The sequence below is a fragment of the Branchiostoma floridae genome, chromosome 19, assembly GCF_000003815.2.
Source record: "Branchiostoma floridae strain S238N-H82 chromosome 19, Bfl_VNyyK, whole genome shotgun sequence".
NCBI classification, from domain to species: domain Eukaryota; kingdom Metazoa; phylum Chordata; class Leptocardii; order Amphioxiformes; family Branchiostomatidae; genus Branchiostoma; species Branchiostoma floridae.
The window spans coordinates 16,309,076-16,326,453 of record NC_049997.1 but is presented as its reverse complement, the minus strand read 5'-3'; the positions used below and the strand labels follow the sequence as shown (position 1 = coordinate 16,326,453).

The 17,378-nt window shown below is 42.3% G+C and overlaps 1 protein-coding gene across 1 annotated transcript; it reads right to left on the bottom strand.

Annotated features, from left to right (window-relative positions):
* Positions 1-1,979: 1,979 nt before the first annotated feature.
* LOC118406532 (putative glucose-6-phosphate 1-epimerase) lies at positions 1,980-16,579 on the bottom strand. The gene is made up of 7 exons (XM_035806594.1): positions 16,378-16,579; positions 15,709-15,809; positions 14,972-15,103; positions 10,144-10,299; positions 4,957-5,136; positions 4,274-4,376; positions 1,980-2,893 (listed from the first exon to the last, which is right to left on the bottom strand). Exons 1-7 carry the CDS (start codon positions 16,577-16,579, stop codon positions 2,682-2,684), a joined length of 1,086 nt encoding a protein of 361 aa, XP_035662487.1. The 3' UTR covers positions 1,980-2,681.
* Between the last annotated feature and the right edge of the window lie 799 nt (positions 16,580-17,378).

Here is a 17,378-nt window from a genome sequence, read left to right as displayed (position 1 = left end):
GGTATCAAACCCTCTTGCAAACAACACATATGTCAGAACATAGGACTCTGGTGACTCATGGTTATATAACAATGTTTATATGACCCTGTTACGACTGATGTTACGATTAGAAATGACACCAACTATACTAAATTTGAAATCATTGAAAATTGCCTACTTCAGTTCAAGACTTCCGCCTAGTTTTTTAATTGGAATTAGGGTTAGCCAAATTTGCCATGTCCAGATTGGGCGAAAATTCTTTATCCTTCTACAACGATTTGGATTATTGGTCACAAATTACAAAAGAAAATCATCACGGTATACTTTTTCATCAATTCACTTCCTCCAAGACGTGTCACATCCTTTTAGAATTGAAGATGGCAACGAAAAAAACGTATCCTACTTCGCCCCCCTCCCCAAATTATAATTTTTGGAGAACGTACACTTACCTTTATATAATCCTCCTCTTCTGTTCGAAGAACTCGTGGATACACGCCTTACTTCTTACTTTCTGTTTTTATTCGGACAAATTCCCTATTGCGCAGAGAAGTTGCTGCAATGTCACAATCCAAATCTGTGGTTGTCGGGGATTTCCCTTCCTCACTTTGCTATGACCCAGGATAATACACTTGCTTTCGAAGGGAGGATAACGTTAGTATTTTTCTTTTAAAAAAGATCATCTTATATTTGGTTCACATCTGGGCCTTTCGGATAATTTAGAAAAAGGTAATAGAAGAAGCAAAATACATTTATTCCTTAGCTATATATGAGAATTTCATCACCATATTCACGGCAAGTAAATTTCTCAATTTGCGCCTCCTGTGATGGAAAGTAGAACCTTCCGAAAACCAGGTCCACAAACAATATGCCTCTAGGCAGATGACGTCACTCATCAGTGGCATAATTAACTCAGTGCTCTGATTGGTCAATACCCGACCGATAAAACAACAGACAGCATCAGGCTAAGCTGTCACCAAGGAAGGATGTTGTAACATGACATCATTGAAGGGTCTGTATGGAGGGAAGGATTTACGAGAGGTTCATTGGATTGATCAAGGAGGTTCATTTAACCTCCTTGGATTGATCCATTCATCGAGGAGGTTGCAAAACTAGTCTACGGACATGACACAACCGGGCAGTCCGTTTAGAGCTCTTTAGACTATTGAAATTTCCAGTTTCTGGTGCAATTAAGTGGCGTTCGACTACCGGCGACGAATTCAGGATAACGCGTCAAGCACATTTAGAATCAAAGCGACAAATTACTTTTCACGAATAATTTTACCGACAACGAATTTGACCAGGCCCGTAATCTCCAAGCAGAATCCCGGTGACATAAGATAGTATCAAAGCTGGCCAAGGAGTATAACGTTATACGTATACTTTTTAGACGGGAATACTCCTTGGCCAGCTTTGATCTTATCTTATGCCACCGGGATTCTGTTTGGAGATTACGAGGTTCGAGCTGTTAAAGCTCGCTGCTACCACAGGTATTTATAAAAGAACATGCAGACACTCAGTATTTCTCTATTGAACGTTCCCCTGTGCTATTTTGGTGCTGTTGGGACTTTTCCAGACATTGTGTATCAGTAACAGACGTCAACAGCTGCGTGCTTGAAAAGCCTCTTAGCTTGACGCCACACGGATTCGGAACATGAATACAGCAATTTAGAGTGGTAAATGGTGTTTTCCTTGCTTTTCTCAGCTTCGTTGACACAACGGTGCTCCAGTGAATGTTGACCTTTCTTCTAAGACAACCTACCATTATATATTACCCACTGAAAGCGCTAGAAAACATGTACACGTGAAATATTCAGTTACAGATCTAAAGTCATTTTAATGTAATACAACAAACGAAGCGTTATTTGACTTGATGAAAAAATAAGAAAAAATAATTGGCAGCAAAATATATCGAAGACATACAGACATTACGTATTAGATATACAGATTTGTTATACATATAGTCATAACAGTTATTCCTATTTCACTATTTGGATTTTCCTCTCATTGCTATATCACGACCCCCAAATCATATCATTTTGCAATCCGATACCTGGGGTGTAATGGGTTAGTCCTCTGTGTCACGAGCCAAGTTCAATATCACACAGGGGATAAACCACAAGATAAACGTGGGGGATAGGCTCCGCAAACTGAACTGTTCGCATTCTGAGCATATTCATAGTTTTGATTGCAGACACTCGCCCTAGACTGTACTTATCATTGGCCTCGAACGTACGTACCCATGACGTAAAACACATAGTTTAAGTGGAATTGGACAGTGCTGGCATTTGCAGTTCGCAACTGTTCCGAACTGTGGCGCGGTTATAGGGTGTTCGCACTCACGTGACTATGACGTAGGGCTAGTCCACCATGTTGTATAATGAAACCTAAAAGTTTCAAGTTAAGTTTAAATTTTTATATGCACTAACACTTTGCTAGAAGAAATAGATATTTTCATCAGCAAATACGGGAGAGTTCAGTGCCTTCATTATTTAGCAACTCTATGGTACTGAAGCGCTGACCTGAGTAATTAATGACGGTACTGCGGCCTTGGAAAAATAGACCGGAAACAAGATGGCGACCGGAAGCTGTCAGAGTTTAAAAATGAGTTTAAACCTGTAACGAGTGCATGTCTGTGGTGTTGACTGGTGACTCTTTCAGGTTTAACCAACCAAGATGGTGACCATGACGTCACGTGGAAACGCCTATAACGTCAGTAATTGGACAGCCGTGAACTCTTCTCCCGGAGTCAGCGTGACGGGGTTGACCACGTGACCTGCCTCCACGCAGATGAACGAGAGGTACTCGTCGTTCCCAAGGTCCGGGAAGTTTGGGCTCATGGTCTCCCAGGGGTTCCAAACAACCGTGTCTGGAAAGTTTTCTTTGTCCATTCGTAGGGTGCGTCCGCCATTTATACCTAAAACGTTAAGAAAGCAGCGTAAACAAAGTTCCTTGCATACAACATATATGTTTTTCTCCAGCTGGCTTTATGATAGAACAGAGATGAGGGGTGATATAAACTCAGTCACGTTTGGGATCGCATTCTTCACAGTGTAGCAGCGACACCTGGCGAAGTAAAAGCAGTCAGTTTCGAACGATCTGAAGAAGATGATAGACAGTCACAGAAAAGCCGGCTTAGACATAGCCTAAAGTATACTTTCACTAGCTAGCTTTACGATAGGCCAGCGATGAGGGGTGATATGAACTCAGTCGCGTTTAGGACCACATTCTTCACAGTGTCACAGCGACGCTTAGCTGCAGAGCGAGGTAAAAGCAGTCACAGTTTCGAACGACTTGAAGAAGGTGACAGACAGTCACAGAAATGCCGGCTTAGACATAGCCTAAAGTACATTTTCACTAGCTAGCTTTACGATAGAACAGAGATGAGGGGTGATTAACTCAGTCACGATTAGGACCACATTCTTCACAGTGTAGCAGCGACATCTAGCTGCAGTACGAAGTAAAAGCAGTCACAGTTTGGAAGGATCTGAAGAATGTGACAGTCACAGAAACGTCGGCTTAGACATAGCCTAAAGTACATTTTCACTAGCTAGCTTTACGATAGGCCAGCGATGAGGGGTGATATGAACTCAGTCACGTTTAGGACCACATTCTTCACAGTGTAGCAGCGACATCTAGCTGCAGTACGAAGTAGAAGCAGTCACAGTTTCGAACGACTTGAAGAAGGTGGCAGGCACAGAGACGCTGGTTTAGACATAGCCTAAAGTATATTTTCCCCAGCTGAGTTAACGATAGACCGGTGATGAGGGGGATATGAACTTGGCCGCATTATTCACAGTGCATCAGCGACACCTAGCTGCAGTACGAAGTAGAACAAGTGGCGCTGCTGCAGCGTGAAGGATGCGGTCCAAAACGTGACTGAGTCTACATCTCCTTCAACATATTTCAGGGCTGAAGAAGATTTTATGACCCATGTAACAAATTCACAAATAAACAAACGGACATAAATACAAGTTCCGTGGATATGTCAACAAATGAGCTTGTATGTGCCAACTCAGTTGTTCACAGCTTAATTGACATCAACCTTCAACTTTAAAGTGCCACGGATACGAAGCAGTCAATTTTTAACCATTGTACTGTATGATATTGCCTTTATAAGTACATCTCTACTATGCAGCATAGTCATAGAAGGGTACCAGCACTGCTTTCTAAGCAGATGTTGGGTGAAATAACGCAACGATTTCCGACCGCTGAGATTCTCTGACAGTGATAGCGTTATGATTTTTTACGCTCACTTCTGCTTGGAGCTGAACAATCATGTGCATTATGTACCCACCAGTAATCACGTGACTGGACGGCGTGTTGATGTAGATGGAATCCACAAACTCCCCTACTGTCAGCAGCTCACGACTCTCTGTAAACCTCTCGAAGTTTCGCGTCTGAATTTTTAGATGGAAAATGCAGTAAACCATCACATAAGTCAACATCTTCCATTCCGTATGTACGTTTATTCTTGAGCGCAACTACATTTAATAGGCGTTTTGTTATTCAATGTGTACGTTTAGAATACATGTGATGCGTACATTCTCTTTCACTCTAAACTAGACATACTAATTTATTTGCTACGCCTAAGATAAAATACTAGTAGTCTTGCATCAACCAAACAAAAGTCAACACGTGTACGACAAAAAACAATAAGCATAATACACAATCGATAGCTATCTAGCACACAAAAATCTCGACCAAAGCATTTCCAATACTCGAGATAACAAAACCAGAGGTTCCAATGCAGTACAGATAAAAAGCCGCTAGTTGGGCCAAAATGTAATTATCTCAAGGTCTAGTATAAAGACCTACCAGCATACCAGATATCATGTCAATTAATTCGTGAGTTATTCATGTGTTTACAGAATGAACGTACATGAACGCTGCCGAAAACTAAATTTTCTTGGACAATTAGGACTTAGAATTAGGATTAGAACTCAGAAAATGTCAAAACAAGATTGTCATGACTCTGACCTTGTCAATGTACTCCAAACCCTGCATACCGGAAACAGTCACCGCACTAATGTCGTCGACCCGGAAGTAGTTGTGTAGTAATGTGGTGAAATTGAAGGTGGTGTCACCCGTATTTTTCACCTTGATAAAACACAATGCCATTCGTGATAGAATCTTTGAAAGATATTGTAGTCTGCAAATCTCTATGTGTTGGATTATAGGATTGCCTTTTCTTTTTATTTGATTCAAGACAGAAAAGTGCAATGTGGTAATCTCCAAGTAGATCCTACGGTAGCATAAGATAGTATTAAAAGCTAGCAGGAGTGAAGCCGGCCTAGGAGTGTGTTTCGATACATGGCAAATGGGCACCTCTTGGCTGACTACACTCCTTGGCCAGTTTGATACTATCCTATGCCATTGTAGGATCTGCTTGGAGATAACAATGCGGCACTGACACTCAAGTTGCACTTTAATTTTAACAGTGCCACATACAAAGAACAGGTCGTCCCTTTGTTTTAGGCCGTAGGGGCTCATAGGTTGTTATCCACTATGTCTGAGGCACGAATAATATCAGAAGGCAGAGCCCATCCCTCTTCTTCCACAACTTTACCTTACCAACCAAACTCATTTACCCATCTTTACACCTGGGTGGAGTTTAGAACGGGTCCAGCAAAGCGCCGTTTTCAAGGGCACAAGGTCGATGACATGATGGAATCGGAACCCGGGACCACTTGGTTCTGATAAGAACATTCTGCCGTTACGCCACACGAACCCACGATACTATTTTTTTATTATTATTTTTTTATTCACATTTCTTTAAAGAGAGACGGAAAGCAGACCCTGCTTATCGAGGTCTTCTCCTCATTTACATAAACAAAATAAGGACACACATACATGGCTACAAAACGCTAAATAACAAAGTCAAGAGGTAATGATAACGACGTGAAATAAAACAACAAGAAATCAAATAACAAAGTGACGTGTAGCTGGCATACAAACTTAGAAGTAATCAAACAAGGTTATAAGTCAACTAAAACAACCTGTCTATTGAACACAAGACATAACTACATGAAAATAAACAAGGAATCAAATAACAGAGTGACATGTGGCTGATAGACAAACTTAGAAATAATCAAATAAGGTTCAGCTAAAACGATCTGTCTGTTGGATGAACTTAAATACAACATCAAATAAACACGATACTATTGTAGTACCAAAGAATTGAGAAACCCGAGAAACATTGTCAAGAATTATCATACATTTTATTCCAGTTCTTCGAATTCTCCACTCACGGTGTTCGCATATATAGCGTTGTTTACATATAGATATATGAATTTAGCACCAGTACAAGTCTGATATTCCATTAAGACAGATTCCTTTGTAGCGAAATGGACCACTGTTTTGAGTATAGCCCGCTCGTAAGTTTTCACACACAATCAGGTTCAGGTCCGGACCTGGACCTGATCCTCTGGACCTGGACCGTACCTGGACCTGAATTTTTTGTACCGGTACCCACCCCTAGATCATGTCCTTTCTTGACGGCTGCATTTAAGTTACAAACATGTCAATTTGGAATCGGTCATTAATATTCATACTTCATCTTTAAATAAGCAATAAGTGATGGCGTGGACTATAGTCATGACAAGAAGCAAGAGTTCTCCAAGGAGTTACTGGATCTGCCTCATATCACAGTCTTCGTGACCCATGGGTCATAACCTTACTCACAATACTAAAATGGAAATAGTAATTTGACAGTGAAATGTACCATACGGCGTCTGGTCTGTCAATACTAATTTCCTAGCTTGTGTTAACAGGTTCAAGACTACCCTAAGTGAAACGTTCAGTGGAAATCTGAGGTAACATGGTTGCTAGGAAACTGCACATGTCTCTGATGACCTACTGTTGAAAGGGCAAACGAATGTTATACATATAGACTGCGCCACTACAGCTGCACTTTGAAACTTTTCCGCTAGAGGGAGATTTTGAGTGTACAAGGCACGGTTAGTCTGCAGTCTTCACTTCAAACATGTAAGGTTGCCGACAGGTGTGCTGGGCTGCCAGTTTCCTCACGACGACCCCCCGGACAGAGTCCTGAAGGCCGCCTACCTGCTATGATCACAGGAATGAAGGCTCGGGCTCGACAGTTTCAGCAGAGACTTCCTTTATTCCATCCTCCTTCAGACATCAGATTCACAAACGGACTGCCTGTTCCAGTAACGTACGGGATAGAGAGTTCTCGTGCCCCCCCCCCCCCCGCATTGGTTCGGGCAATAACTCCCCCAAAACTTCCAAAATTTGGTAACTTAGACGGATGCAAGAATTAATTGGTGATCGGAATCAAAACACTCTATAACGTGGTTCGGTTCCACAGTTTCACCTCGAAAATTATCAAGAGAATCTGACTGGCAGAAATTAGGGGGAGTACGTGACAACTACAGTTCCTCCCTTATTGGGTTCACACTTTGGAGATCAAGGATCAGAGCAGGAAGGTCACCCTGAAAGAGTTCGTGTCCTTTGCTAACGGATAAATTCTGAAGTTGGAAATCTATCAATTTGGAATTCCGATATTAAATGATATGGGCTTCATACGTTGACTGTAAAAAAAAAAACAAGAAGAGAGGAGCGTGACTTATGTCAAGAATCAAGCGTCCTCCCAGGAGTTACTGGATCGGCCTGATACTACAGTCTACCTGTCTACAGGTCATTACCTTATTTCCAGTACTACAAGAAAAAGAAATTATAAATGTGAACTTGAAGTGTACCATGTGGCTTCTGTCGCCACTAATTGCTTAGCAGGTGCAAGACTACCTATCAAAGTGACGTGTTCGGTGAAGGCTGAGGTATATGGTTGCATTGAGGTTTTTGATTCATTACATGGTTGAACTAACGTTAAAGTATACCCTAGGCTACATATCCTTACATACATACATGTACGGACTGGCAGTCTTTCACTGACGCACGAGAGGGTTGTTCCAGTCTCGCCTCGGCTTGGCTCGGTTAAATACCACCTAATATCCTAAGTTTCTTAAATACAAATATGATATTCAGTTCTGCTCCTAGACCTGATCCTCTGGACCTGAACCGTACCTGCACCTGAATTTTCTGTACCAGTACCCACCCTGGTTTTGAGTATTGCTCATTCACAAGTTTTCACAGATGATTAGGTAAAGGTTCAGGTCCGGACCTGGACCTGATACTCTGGACCTGGACTGTACCTGGGCCAGCTGAATTTTGTCTACCGGTACCTAGTACGTGCCATTTCTTGAAGGCTGAATTTGAGTTACAAACATGTCGATTTGGAATTCCGATGGTCAACAATATTGGCCACATACTTTAACTGTAGAAAAGCATAAATGAGGTCGTGGACTAGGGACAAGAACCAATAGTCCTCCCATGAGTTACTGAAACTGTCCTATATTACAGTCTTCCTGACCCATATGCCATTACCTTACTCCCAATATTAGTAATTTGACAGTGAAATGTACCATACGGCGTCTGTCAATACTAATTTCCTAGCTTGTGTTAACAGGTGCAAGACTACCCTACGTGAAACGTTCGGTGGAAATCTGAGGTAACATGGTTGCTAGGAAACTGTACGTGTCTCTGATCTATTGTTAAAAGGCTAAACTACGGTTTACTTAGTGCACTTTGAAAAAACCTTCGCTAGAGGGCGTTTATGAATGTACAATGCACAGAAAGTCTAGTCTACACTAAACAGAGCAACAGACGTTCTTATGGGAAGAGTAGATGTTTTAAAGTTGTGCACTTTCCTCGCGGATTGGCCCGCCTTTCTCGGTTTCATGGCCGCCTGCCTGTAATAAAAATCGAAAAGTTCAACTGTATTTGTTTCGGAAATGGCAGTGCTTTTGAAAATTGAATACCAGTGTAGTCCATGGTGTAAACGTGGGGTCACACATGCGTATATATTCAAGTCCGCTTGAGGTGCGTATGAAGCTCTTAGTCTCTACCAGGCTCCACAGGTCGCGTGGAAAATAGTAAAAATTGGACAAATATAGATACATAACATGCCAGATGAGTTAGCTGACCGAGACGTATGGTTAGCGACCAAGCTAACTCGTCTGACATGTTACCTGTTTACAGTTGTCCAATTTCTATTATTTTTCCAACGACCTGTGGGGCCTGGTGGAGGTAAATACTCCCATACGCGCCTCATATATACGCAGGTGTGAACGCACCTTAACTTAAGACAGATATGTTGAATCTTTTCAGTTGGGCCAAAGAGTGATCTTGTACTTTTACTCATAAAGTTTCTTTGTCACAACATTTGAATGTTGAATAAGAACTCGCCACTATTCACCCCAAGCCACCATGCATGAGTGTGAAGTGGAGGAAAACAGCTTCAGACACGAGCAAAATGTTTGGTCTGCAAAATAGAACGTACGAAAAGTAGCAGATACTATCTGAAACGTCTGACCTTTTCCTAAATCGTATCAAAGTTGATTGAGGTTTGTTGCTTTTTGGCGCCATGGCATCTGGGTGTGCAACCTTCATCCACGTACTTAGGAACTGGATATGATTTTGGAAACAGTCGTACGTTTCAAATAACATTTACTACCTTTTGTCAGTGACTCTGAGCAGATTTGTTGACGATCACGTTTTATACCCGAACTGTGAATTGATATGCAAAGAAGACAAATTTGGGTAAAGGTATATAAAAAAAAGTCTACAACAGATCTGACCGACAAAAATAGTCGATTCTATCTCAAACGTCTGACCGTTTCTACTATCATATCCAGTGGCAAAAGCTTGCGTGCCATCGGGCTGAGGATTCGCCCCCCGTACGTGCCAGTGCGGGCGACGCGCCTGCCCTGTACTGCCTGAACGTTTTCAGAAATACGTGGTGGACGTGGCCTCCCAAAAAAACGTATGGGCAAATTGCACGTACGGCGGGTTGTGCCCTTAGCTTTACAAGGCTAGCGTCAAATTTCCACAGAGGCCTGGCCGGGAAGTTTTGGGGAACGAAAAGTACGACAGCAAAGACCAAAAAATGGATCAAAAATAATTCAACAGCATGCCTTACAAGTGCATATTTATTGGCATAAACTTTCCTCATTTTTCCGCAAACAGCCCGGCTGGGCCCCGTGTAGGAAATGTGACGTAGGCATTACAAGGATGTCTCACATTCATCGACGTAAATATTTGGTCTTTGTTATGTATGGTGTTAAAGATATGCTATTAGATTCTTACCTGCTCTACATGACCCTTGTAAAGGTCAGTAACTTCTGTCCGGTACCCACAGTACGGACAATTTGCTGTAACTGTCAGGGGAGCAAGTCCCAGTCTCTCTCGGGCAACAGTGCCGGCAGTCCCGGCACTAGTGGTCCGCAAATCCGCTGCACGGCCCTTGAAGATAAAAATACGGGGGAAATTTGCACATGTACGGCTAACGCCACATTTTTAAACCCGGGCCCGGCCGGGCTGTTTGTAGAAACTAAAAATAGAAATGTGTACGTAAAAATATACAAAAAAGATGCCCACGACTATTTTCTTAACGTGTCGTGTGATTGCTATTTGGTGTCTTTTATATCATATTTTTTGTTCTTGAAAACTGCCCAGCCGGGCTCGGCTTGTAAATGTGGCGTAGACAGTCAATAATATTATTCCCTAGGTCTGTTCCTAGTTCATCTTTATTTGTAAGGTAGCCTATATCCGTTGTTTTTAAAGATAGGGATATTCAAGATTGGTATTCATGGATACCAAGTCGACGAGTGGTGGTTTCAAACTGCAGTACTTTAAAAATACAGTTGCATTGCAATTTGAAAACACCGTAAGTCAACTTAATTTCTCTACACAGTTTTAGAATAATGTCAATACCGTGTATTCTTATTAAAAAAAACTAAATGAGCGTTTTAGTCTATTTCATCATCCTTTGCAGTTATCTATTAAAAATGTATTTTTGAAAATTTAAGTCTCACCTGAACAAGATGGTCAGGCCTTCCACAAGACGAAAACTCCCTCTGACAATGAGCATTGGAACATGTCTGGGTGCATGTCACCAATAATTTGTAACAGGTTTTGCTGTCTTTTCTGGTATCCATGTCAATGTGTCCATGTATCCACAGTCTATCGCAGCTTGACCAGGCTTTCTTCGGTGTAGATGAAGCTCTCTCCCGCCGGCGTAATCGTTCGCACCCGGTAGGAGTTTCGATCAGTAGTAGTCACGCGGTGAGAGTTCAAAATGGGAGTGATGTAAACCAACCACGTAAAAAATTCCCCGGCGTCTGCGAATGAACTGGGCGGGCGGGTGCACTCCCACCACCGTAGATATAGTGGCAAGCTGCCGATGATATGGTAACGGCAGGTTACAATTCCTCAGAGTCTGTAAAACCGCCAACCTACTGTATGTAAGGTTGTCGAATACTGTCTCTCCTCCCGGCTGCCCTCACTACAGCTTTCGGACAGGGTCTCCACCAGAGCCGCCAACTACTGTGATGATTCCGAGTGAAGGCACGGGGACCGAGATTTCCGAACGATGAAGTTTCTTTACAGCATTCTCAACTCGAGTTCATAGACTGACAAACGCGGTGCAGATAGCTCGGGGAAAGGTTTAAGACACCGACCGGCCCGGACCGAAGAAGACTACTGGAGAGAAGCCCCACAAATTTAAAGTCTCGCAAAGTCCCGCAAAGTCTTGGATCTCTTCGAGCGAAATTCCAAGTTTCAGTGAACGCTCAAGGCGAGGTGTTCTTTCCAGATGAGACGGTGTGCGGTGCTCAGGCCTAAAACTGCCGTCTTAGCTAAGAGTTTCTCGCGGCTTTTATTTCCTAAAATTTCGCGTCCGCCTCCAACCAAATTTGGTCCAACACGATATAAAATTCAAACAGTCATTGGTCAATAGAAATGGATCTTTCCCGATCTACTCTTTGTCCGGATTGAAACACAATTTTCCGTTGACCATGCTGTACGCGTTAGTCGAGTCGAGAATGCCTTTGAGTCGAGAATGCACTAGGAATGCCGTGGGCCCGTGTCTTCCACTGGGGTCATCTACATTGTAAGGATAGGCCATGGGTGGTATGTATAGACTTCGGGTACTAATTGTTGGATAATCCGTTTTTAGGACGTTGTCACCTCAAGTTAGGCCTAAGCAAGTAAATTTATGTCTGACATCAGCGCGCTCATTGTTCGCCTGATTTCAGGAAAAAAAGTTTCTTTCCTCTTCGGGGATGATCAGACAGATTGAAATAGGCAAACATGTTGTGTTGTAGCCTAATACTTATATTATACTTGTAGTTCTATGTGACACTAGGGAGGTAGTCATGACTATTGTTGCAGAAGTGAAACTTGTTGGATAGTTGTTAAAGTCCAACCAATATGGAAGCCATGAATGTAGTTGCCAGCGTACCAGTGTACCACACTGGTATCACTTTTAGTACACTAGTTCACTTGTTTCATACAGGAATGAATGCCTGTTAGTTGTGATGAAACGTTTTGTCACTTCAAATCTTGTTACGAAGTTAATATAATCTATTTTGAAAATTTAGCCGCCTTTATTTACCCATTTTGTTTTTTCCCGCTATCGCAATATTTTTGCATTCTGCATAGGATGTCATCCAGAAAATTTTCTTGCTGTGGCCTTACCTTGAATCACGTTACACGCGTCACTGTTGTAGATTAACCTTTGCACTGTACCCGGCAAAACTGACGGCGCGGTAGATAAATGATAGGCCAGGGCTAGGTGTAGCATTTTTCTGTCTTCCCGAGAAGTCACGGTAGGTCAAGGGGACATGTTGTGTACTTCTGAGGGCTTGCCGTGGTAAGGCGTGGGAAAATCTCTAGCATCCTCTAGAAAACTCATTGCACTCTAGATCTGACGGAGACCGTACATAGTCGTTCTACAATGGCAAGTCACCGGGACCCGACTCTGTCTTTCTCTTGCTCTCTCTCTCTCTCTGTGTCTCTCTGCCTGTCTCGTCTTTGAATCTCTCCCTCTGTGTCTGTCTCTCTCTCCTTCCCTCTCTCTATTTGTGTTTCTCTGTCTCCCTGTCTCCCTCTTTCTCTCTGTCTCCAGTCTTTCTCTTTGTCTCCCTCTTTCTCTCCATGTCGCCTGTTTTTCTCCGTCTCCTTCTTTATGTCCCCCTCTTTCTCTCTGTCTCCCTCTGTCTCTCTATCCCTCTCTCTCTGTCTCCCTCTTTCTCTCTCTCTCTGTGTCTCCCTGTCTCTTTCTCTCCCCCCCCCCCCCCTCTCTCTCTCCCCTCTCTCAGATATCTCTGGTCTCCCTTCTAACAAAATGCGGTGCGACGAGACAATTATATGAAATCCAGACAACCATTTGGTGATCTGAAATAAGATCTTGACACTTTCCATTTATCATTTCTGGCGGATGTTTTGAAGATCTTTGGAGGGAGAAACGTGACCAACTTGCTGCTTGTCAAATCAAGGAGGTTTTTATCAAAATATAAAACCTCCTTTGTTTAATCACTAAGTCAGTAGACTGACCCCAACCTTTGGGAAAACTCAAAAGGGTTCGTGTCATTTGTTGACAAATGCAACAAATCTAAAAGAGCAAGGATTTCAGATTTCCCCCAATTTTGTCTTCTAATAGACAATAATATAATTCCCATACTATAAAAGATCTTTGATGGCCTACTCCAGACTAAACATGCGGTCACAGCAAGTAAATTGAGCGCGCTTGTATGATTTTGAAACAAAAATCCCTTCCAAAAATGGTCCGACGTGAAAAGAAAGTATCAAAATGGGATAAATATCGCGTTGTAGCCTTGACTGTACTAGTGACACTAGTGAGGTACATGTACCCATGACCGTAGTTGTAGAAGTGAAATTAGTTCAGTAACGTTAGTAAGAGTGCCCCCGATGTGGTAGCCATTGATGTACCAGTCTACCACACTGGCGATTGTCCCTTTGTTCACCTCTTAAATACAGAAATAAAAGACTTCTAAGCTGTGCTACCATGTTTTGTTGCACTCCAATTCTTGTTACAACGTTCATAGCGTTTCATTCTAGCCATCCTGTGTTTTTTTATCCAACCTGTTTTTTTTTGTCCTCCCTCATTAAAGTTAAAGTCTGAAGAGGATGTCATCCATATGATATACATGCTGTGTACTAGGGAAATACTGGCTTCCTTGTTCACTCCTGTCGCAAGTCTTCAAGTTCATGTACATGTGACAGGTATCCGTGACCTCCAGGTCATTAACACTTTCCATCTTTTGCTGCAATGTCTAAAAACAGTAACTTCTCACGCAAGTTGAAACACACTTTATTACATACACAATCAGCTACGAACTTGTTGACCTCGTCTGGGTCTGATAATAGTACAAACAGGTGTAACATATTCTCTGACAAACTAGGTGTTACATACGTCAAGACCACGAGGAAAGTTGTACAGTATCGGATAACTCAGTAACATGAGTTGGTTTCAATTGCAATATGAGTTAGATTATATATTTGCCTGCTAGGAGTGAGTATCGGTAAACTCAGGTACAGTTTTCAAAGTGTGTAAATCCAACAAGTCAATAAAAAAAGATATCCAATGTGGATATTCAATTACACTGTCAAGCTCAAGACGGTGACCTGAGAAGACAGTTTGACTCCCGAAATGAAGCAAAAGACCTGTCAACTACATATTCGTGATGTCGCCACGGTGGTTTGAGGTGCAATTAAAAACGCCGTTTTGGAGTCATGTGGTGATAAATACAGGGTGTTTGTCCCAGAACCCACAGGTCCTGGGTTCGAATCTTGTAATGCTACTGCTCTTGTGCGCTTGGGAAAGGCCCTTAACTCGACGTTCCTCACTCCACCCAGATGTAAAGGTAGATAGGTACGAGGTTTTGACTGGGGAGGTAAAAGGCAGTGGAAGGACAGGGAAGGTTTTCAAATAACAATACCGTATCCTAGATACAGTGCCTATAGCAACCCATTGCCATAGAACTTGGACTATCTATACCTTTTCCTACACGAATCGCTGCTGAAGGATTATATTCCTATGTCAAAAACACCACGGCCATGCAGGCCAATAGCTATGTCATTGAAAGGTTAAAAAAAGATGAAGTGAACCTACATTAAGAGTGGTTTTAAACGCCGTATCTCCGAACACCAAGGTGTAGGTCAACTTGAACTTGTGGTTCCACAGCCGTCTGGTCTCCTCTGTATCTACCAGGCTGTAGACAACTGTAGCGTTCCCATTGGAATCCTAGGGAAGTATAAACATTAAGTTTGATAGAAATCATGTGATGCATTAGCCTAGGTACCATCCGGAAAGTAGTTCGCTCCGGCGTTCAGTATACGCTATATACAGTCGCTTCTCGCTCTGACATTTATCATACACTATATACAGTCGCCTTTCTGCTGTCCCAGTAGCAGAAGAGCGAACATAGGAGCAAACCACCACCCGGATGGAACTCAGGCTTATGATACATGCTAATAAAGGTATCTTGGTGCTGAACTGACCATTCGTGAACAGTCGCCAGCTAAGCATGCAAAATATATTCTCCAAGCAGAGGTTTCGTGTGTGTGTGTGTGGGGGGGGCGACTGGGATTTCTTATGGCTGTCACCCTTCAAGTAATTCCGTTCAATAAAATGGTTTACGAACTGATAATTTAATGGTTCGCGGGATTGGGAGGGACACCAACATGGATTTTATTTTGGAAGGATAGCCCGACGTGTTTTGTGACACTCGGAGGTGAAGGGGGGCAGCAGTAAGAAATCCAGGCCACTGCTATCCTACGACGGCTTGGAAAATATGCAACAATGGGTCTCTAAAATCGTAGACAGCAACAAACACAAAGTATCAGTACCTTTTGGGGACCCTCCTCTAACTTCCACCGTGACGTTCTAGCGAAGCCGTGAGTCGGGCCGGCCTCCCACTGACCAAAGTGGGGGAAAGCAATCGGTATCCCTGGTGAGGGTAGAACACAAAACATGAAAACATCAATCACAGAAAGTTTCCACATTTACAAAACGGTGTTTGTCTTGTGATTGTGTAAATGTGTAATTCTCCCAATGTCTTGCAGATGTTAAACAGATGTTGGTTTGGGATATCGGGACGTCTTTAATTGACAGCTATATAATATTATCCACTCCAGTAAAAAAAAAAACGATAGACGTAAAATTGTGGTCCTGGTGTTCGAGGAGATGCCCTAAATACCCCTTCCTGTTACTGAAACAGCAAGGAAACTTGCTACCCTGCACTTTATGTGCCACCAGACACAACAGGGTGAACAACCATGGTCATGCACAAGGGCAGAAATAGGGAGCAAGGTACTAGGTCTTCAATGCTACCCATTTCCATCTCTCTTACAACATGCTCAAATTGTGAGATGGGGGGTTTTGTGCTCACTTGCAGGACAAACTTTGCGTTACACATATCGCACTCCAAACAGAAGTCACACAGGGATACAGGTCATAATCAGATTTATGAGGGAAACATCGTTGTAAAACCGTTACTGAGTAATAAAACTGTATACCTGCTCTTATGGGAGCCTGGTTGTCGTATATGGCCTCCCGACTCTGGAACAGAACGTCCTTTCCCGCCACTTTCCAGGACAGGACCGTGGCCCCGTGGAAATGGACTTGAACCTTCTGAGACAAAGTACCACCAGCATAGAGAAAAACAGTTGTTACCAAGATATAGATTTTGCTCTCTCTGGCAGAACCATACACTGTCATGGTGGTATGGGTAGGAGAACTTTGGTACTGTGAGGCACGAAGTTGAACTTTGGTCTTTGTAGAGTTCAAAAGGTCTTTATTGTTTGCACACTAGTACATTTGTACTGTTTGCTAAACGCAAGAAGGTTGAAAAGAACTTTTTCAACCTCCTTGCTAAACACCATTCAAGCTTATTGACTGTACCAATTGTATGCAAGCACAAGTTGGAAAATGTCCTTGTTGTTGTATAAGAGATCGTAGTATAGTAATTGTATAGCAAGGCGTTTTAGTGTTGTGTCTTTGATTTGCGGACTAGACTGATTTGAGAGCAGAGTGTTGAGGCAAACTGGGAGGACAAATACAGTACAACGTTAACAAATGATCAATTTAATTTGCACCAGAATCTCGCGATGGATGAATTCTGAATTTCAAAAAGAAAAAAAAAAACGTTATGAAGTTTGAGTCAACAAGTTTGAGTCAAACTTGCAAGATAGCGCTGTTGTACTGTCGCGATGTGGTCATCAGCAATGAAATCTTGTGATCGCTTATGAGGTTTTGTTTAAACCTGCCAGGCGGCGCTTCTGTACCGTACGAAACATCATTTCAGTCTGTACCACTCAAACAAACAGGAGGTTAAAATTACTATAACATTTAAATAACAAAATAAAGCACAAAACACAGATAAATACTACTTACAAAGACAAGTATCAGCATATTTGAAAATTAAAATAGCAACAATTCAGAAAATGTTTAAAAAAAAAACCAATTTCTTGTCATAACGAGTTAAATCGGAAAAATACCACCCCTTAGATATAATGGT

Excerpts from the sequence above, each read along its gene's own strand:
- LOC118406532 (XM_035806594.1), bottom strand. The coding sequence starts at position 16,579 with ATGACAGTGTATGGTTCTGCCAGAGAGAGCAAAATCTATATCTTGGTA. Across the intron at positions 10,300-14,971 it reads CGTTTAAAACCACTCTTAAT|GGCCGTGCAGCGGATTTGCG; the intron begins GTAGGTTCACTT and ends TTTATCTTCAAG. Across the intron at positions 5,137-10,143 it reads ACAAGGGTCATGTAGAGCAG|ATTTGCAGACTACAATATCT; the intron begins GTAAGAATCTAA and ends CAACACATAGAG.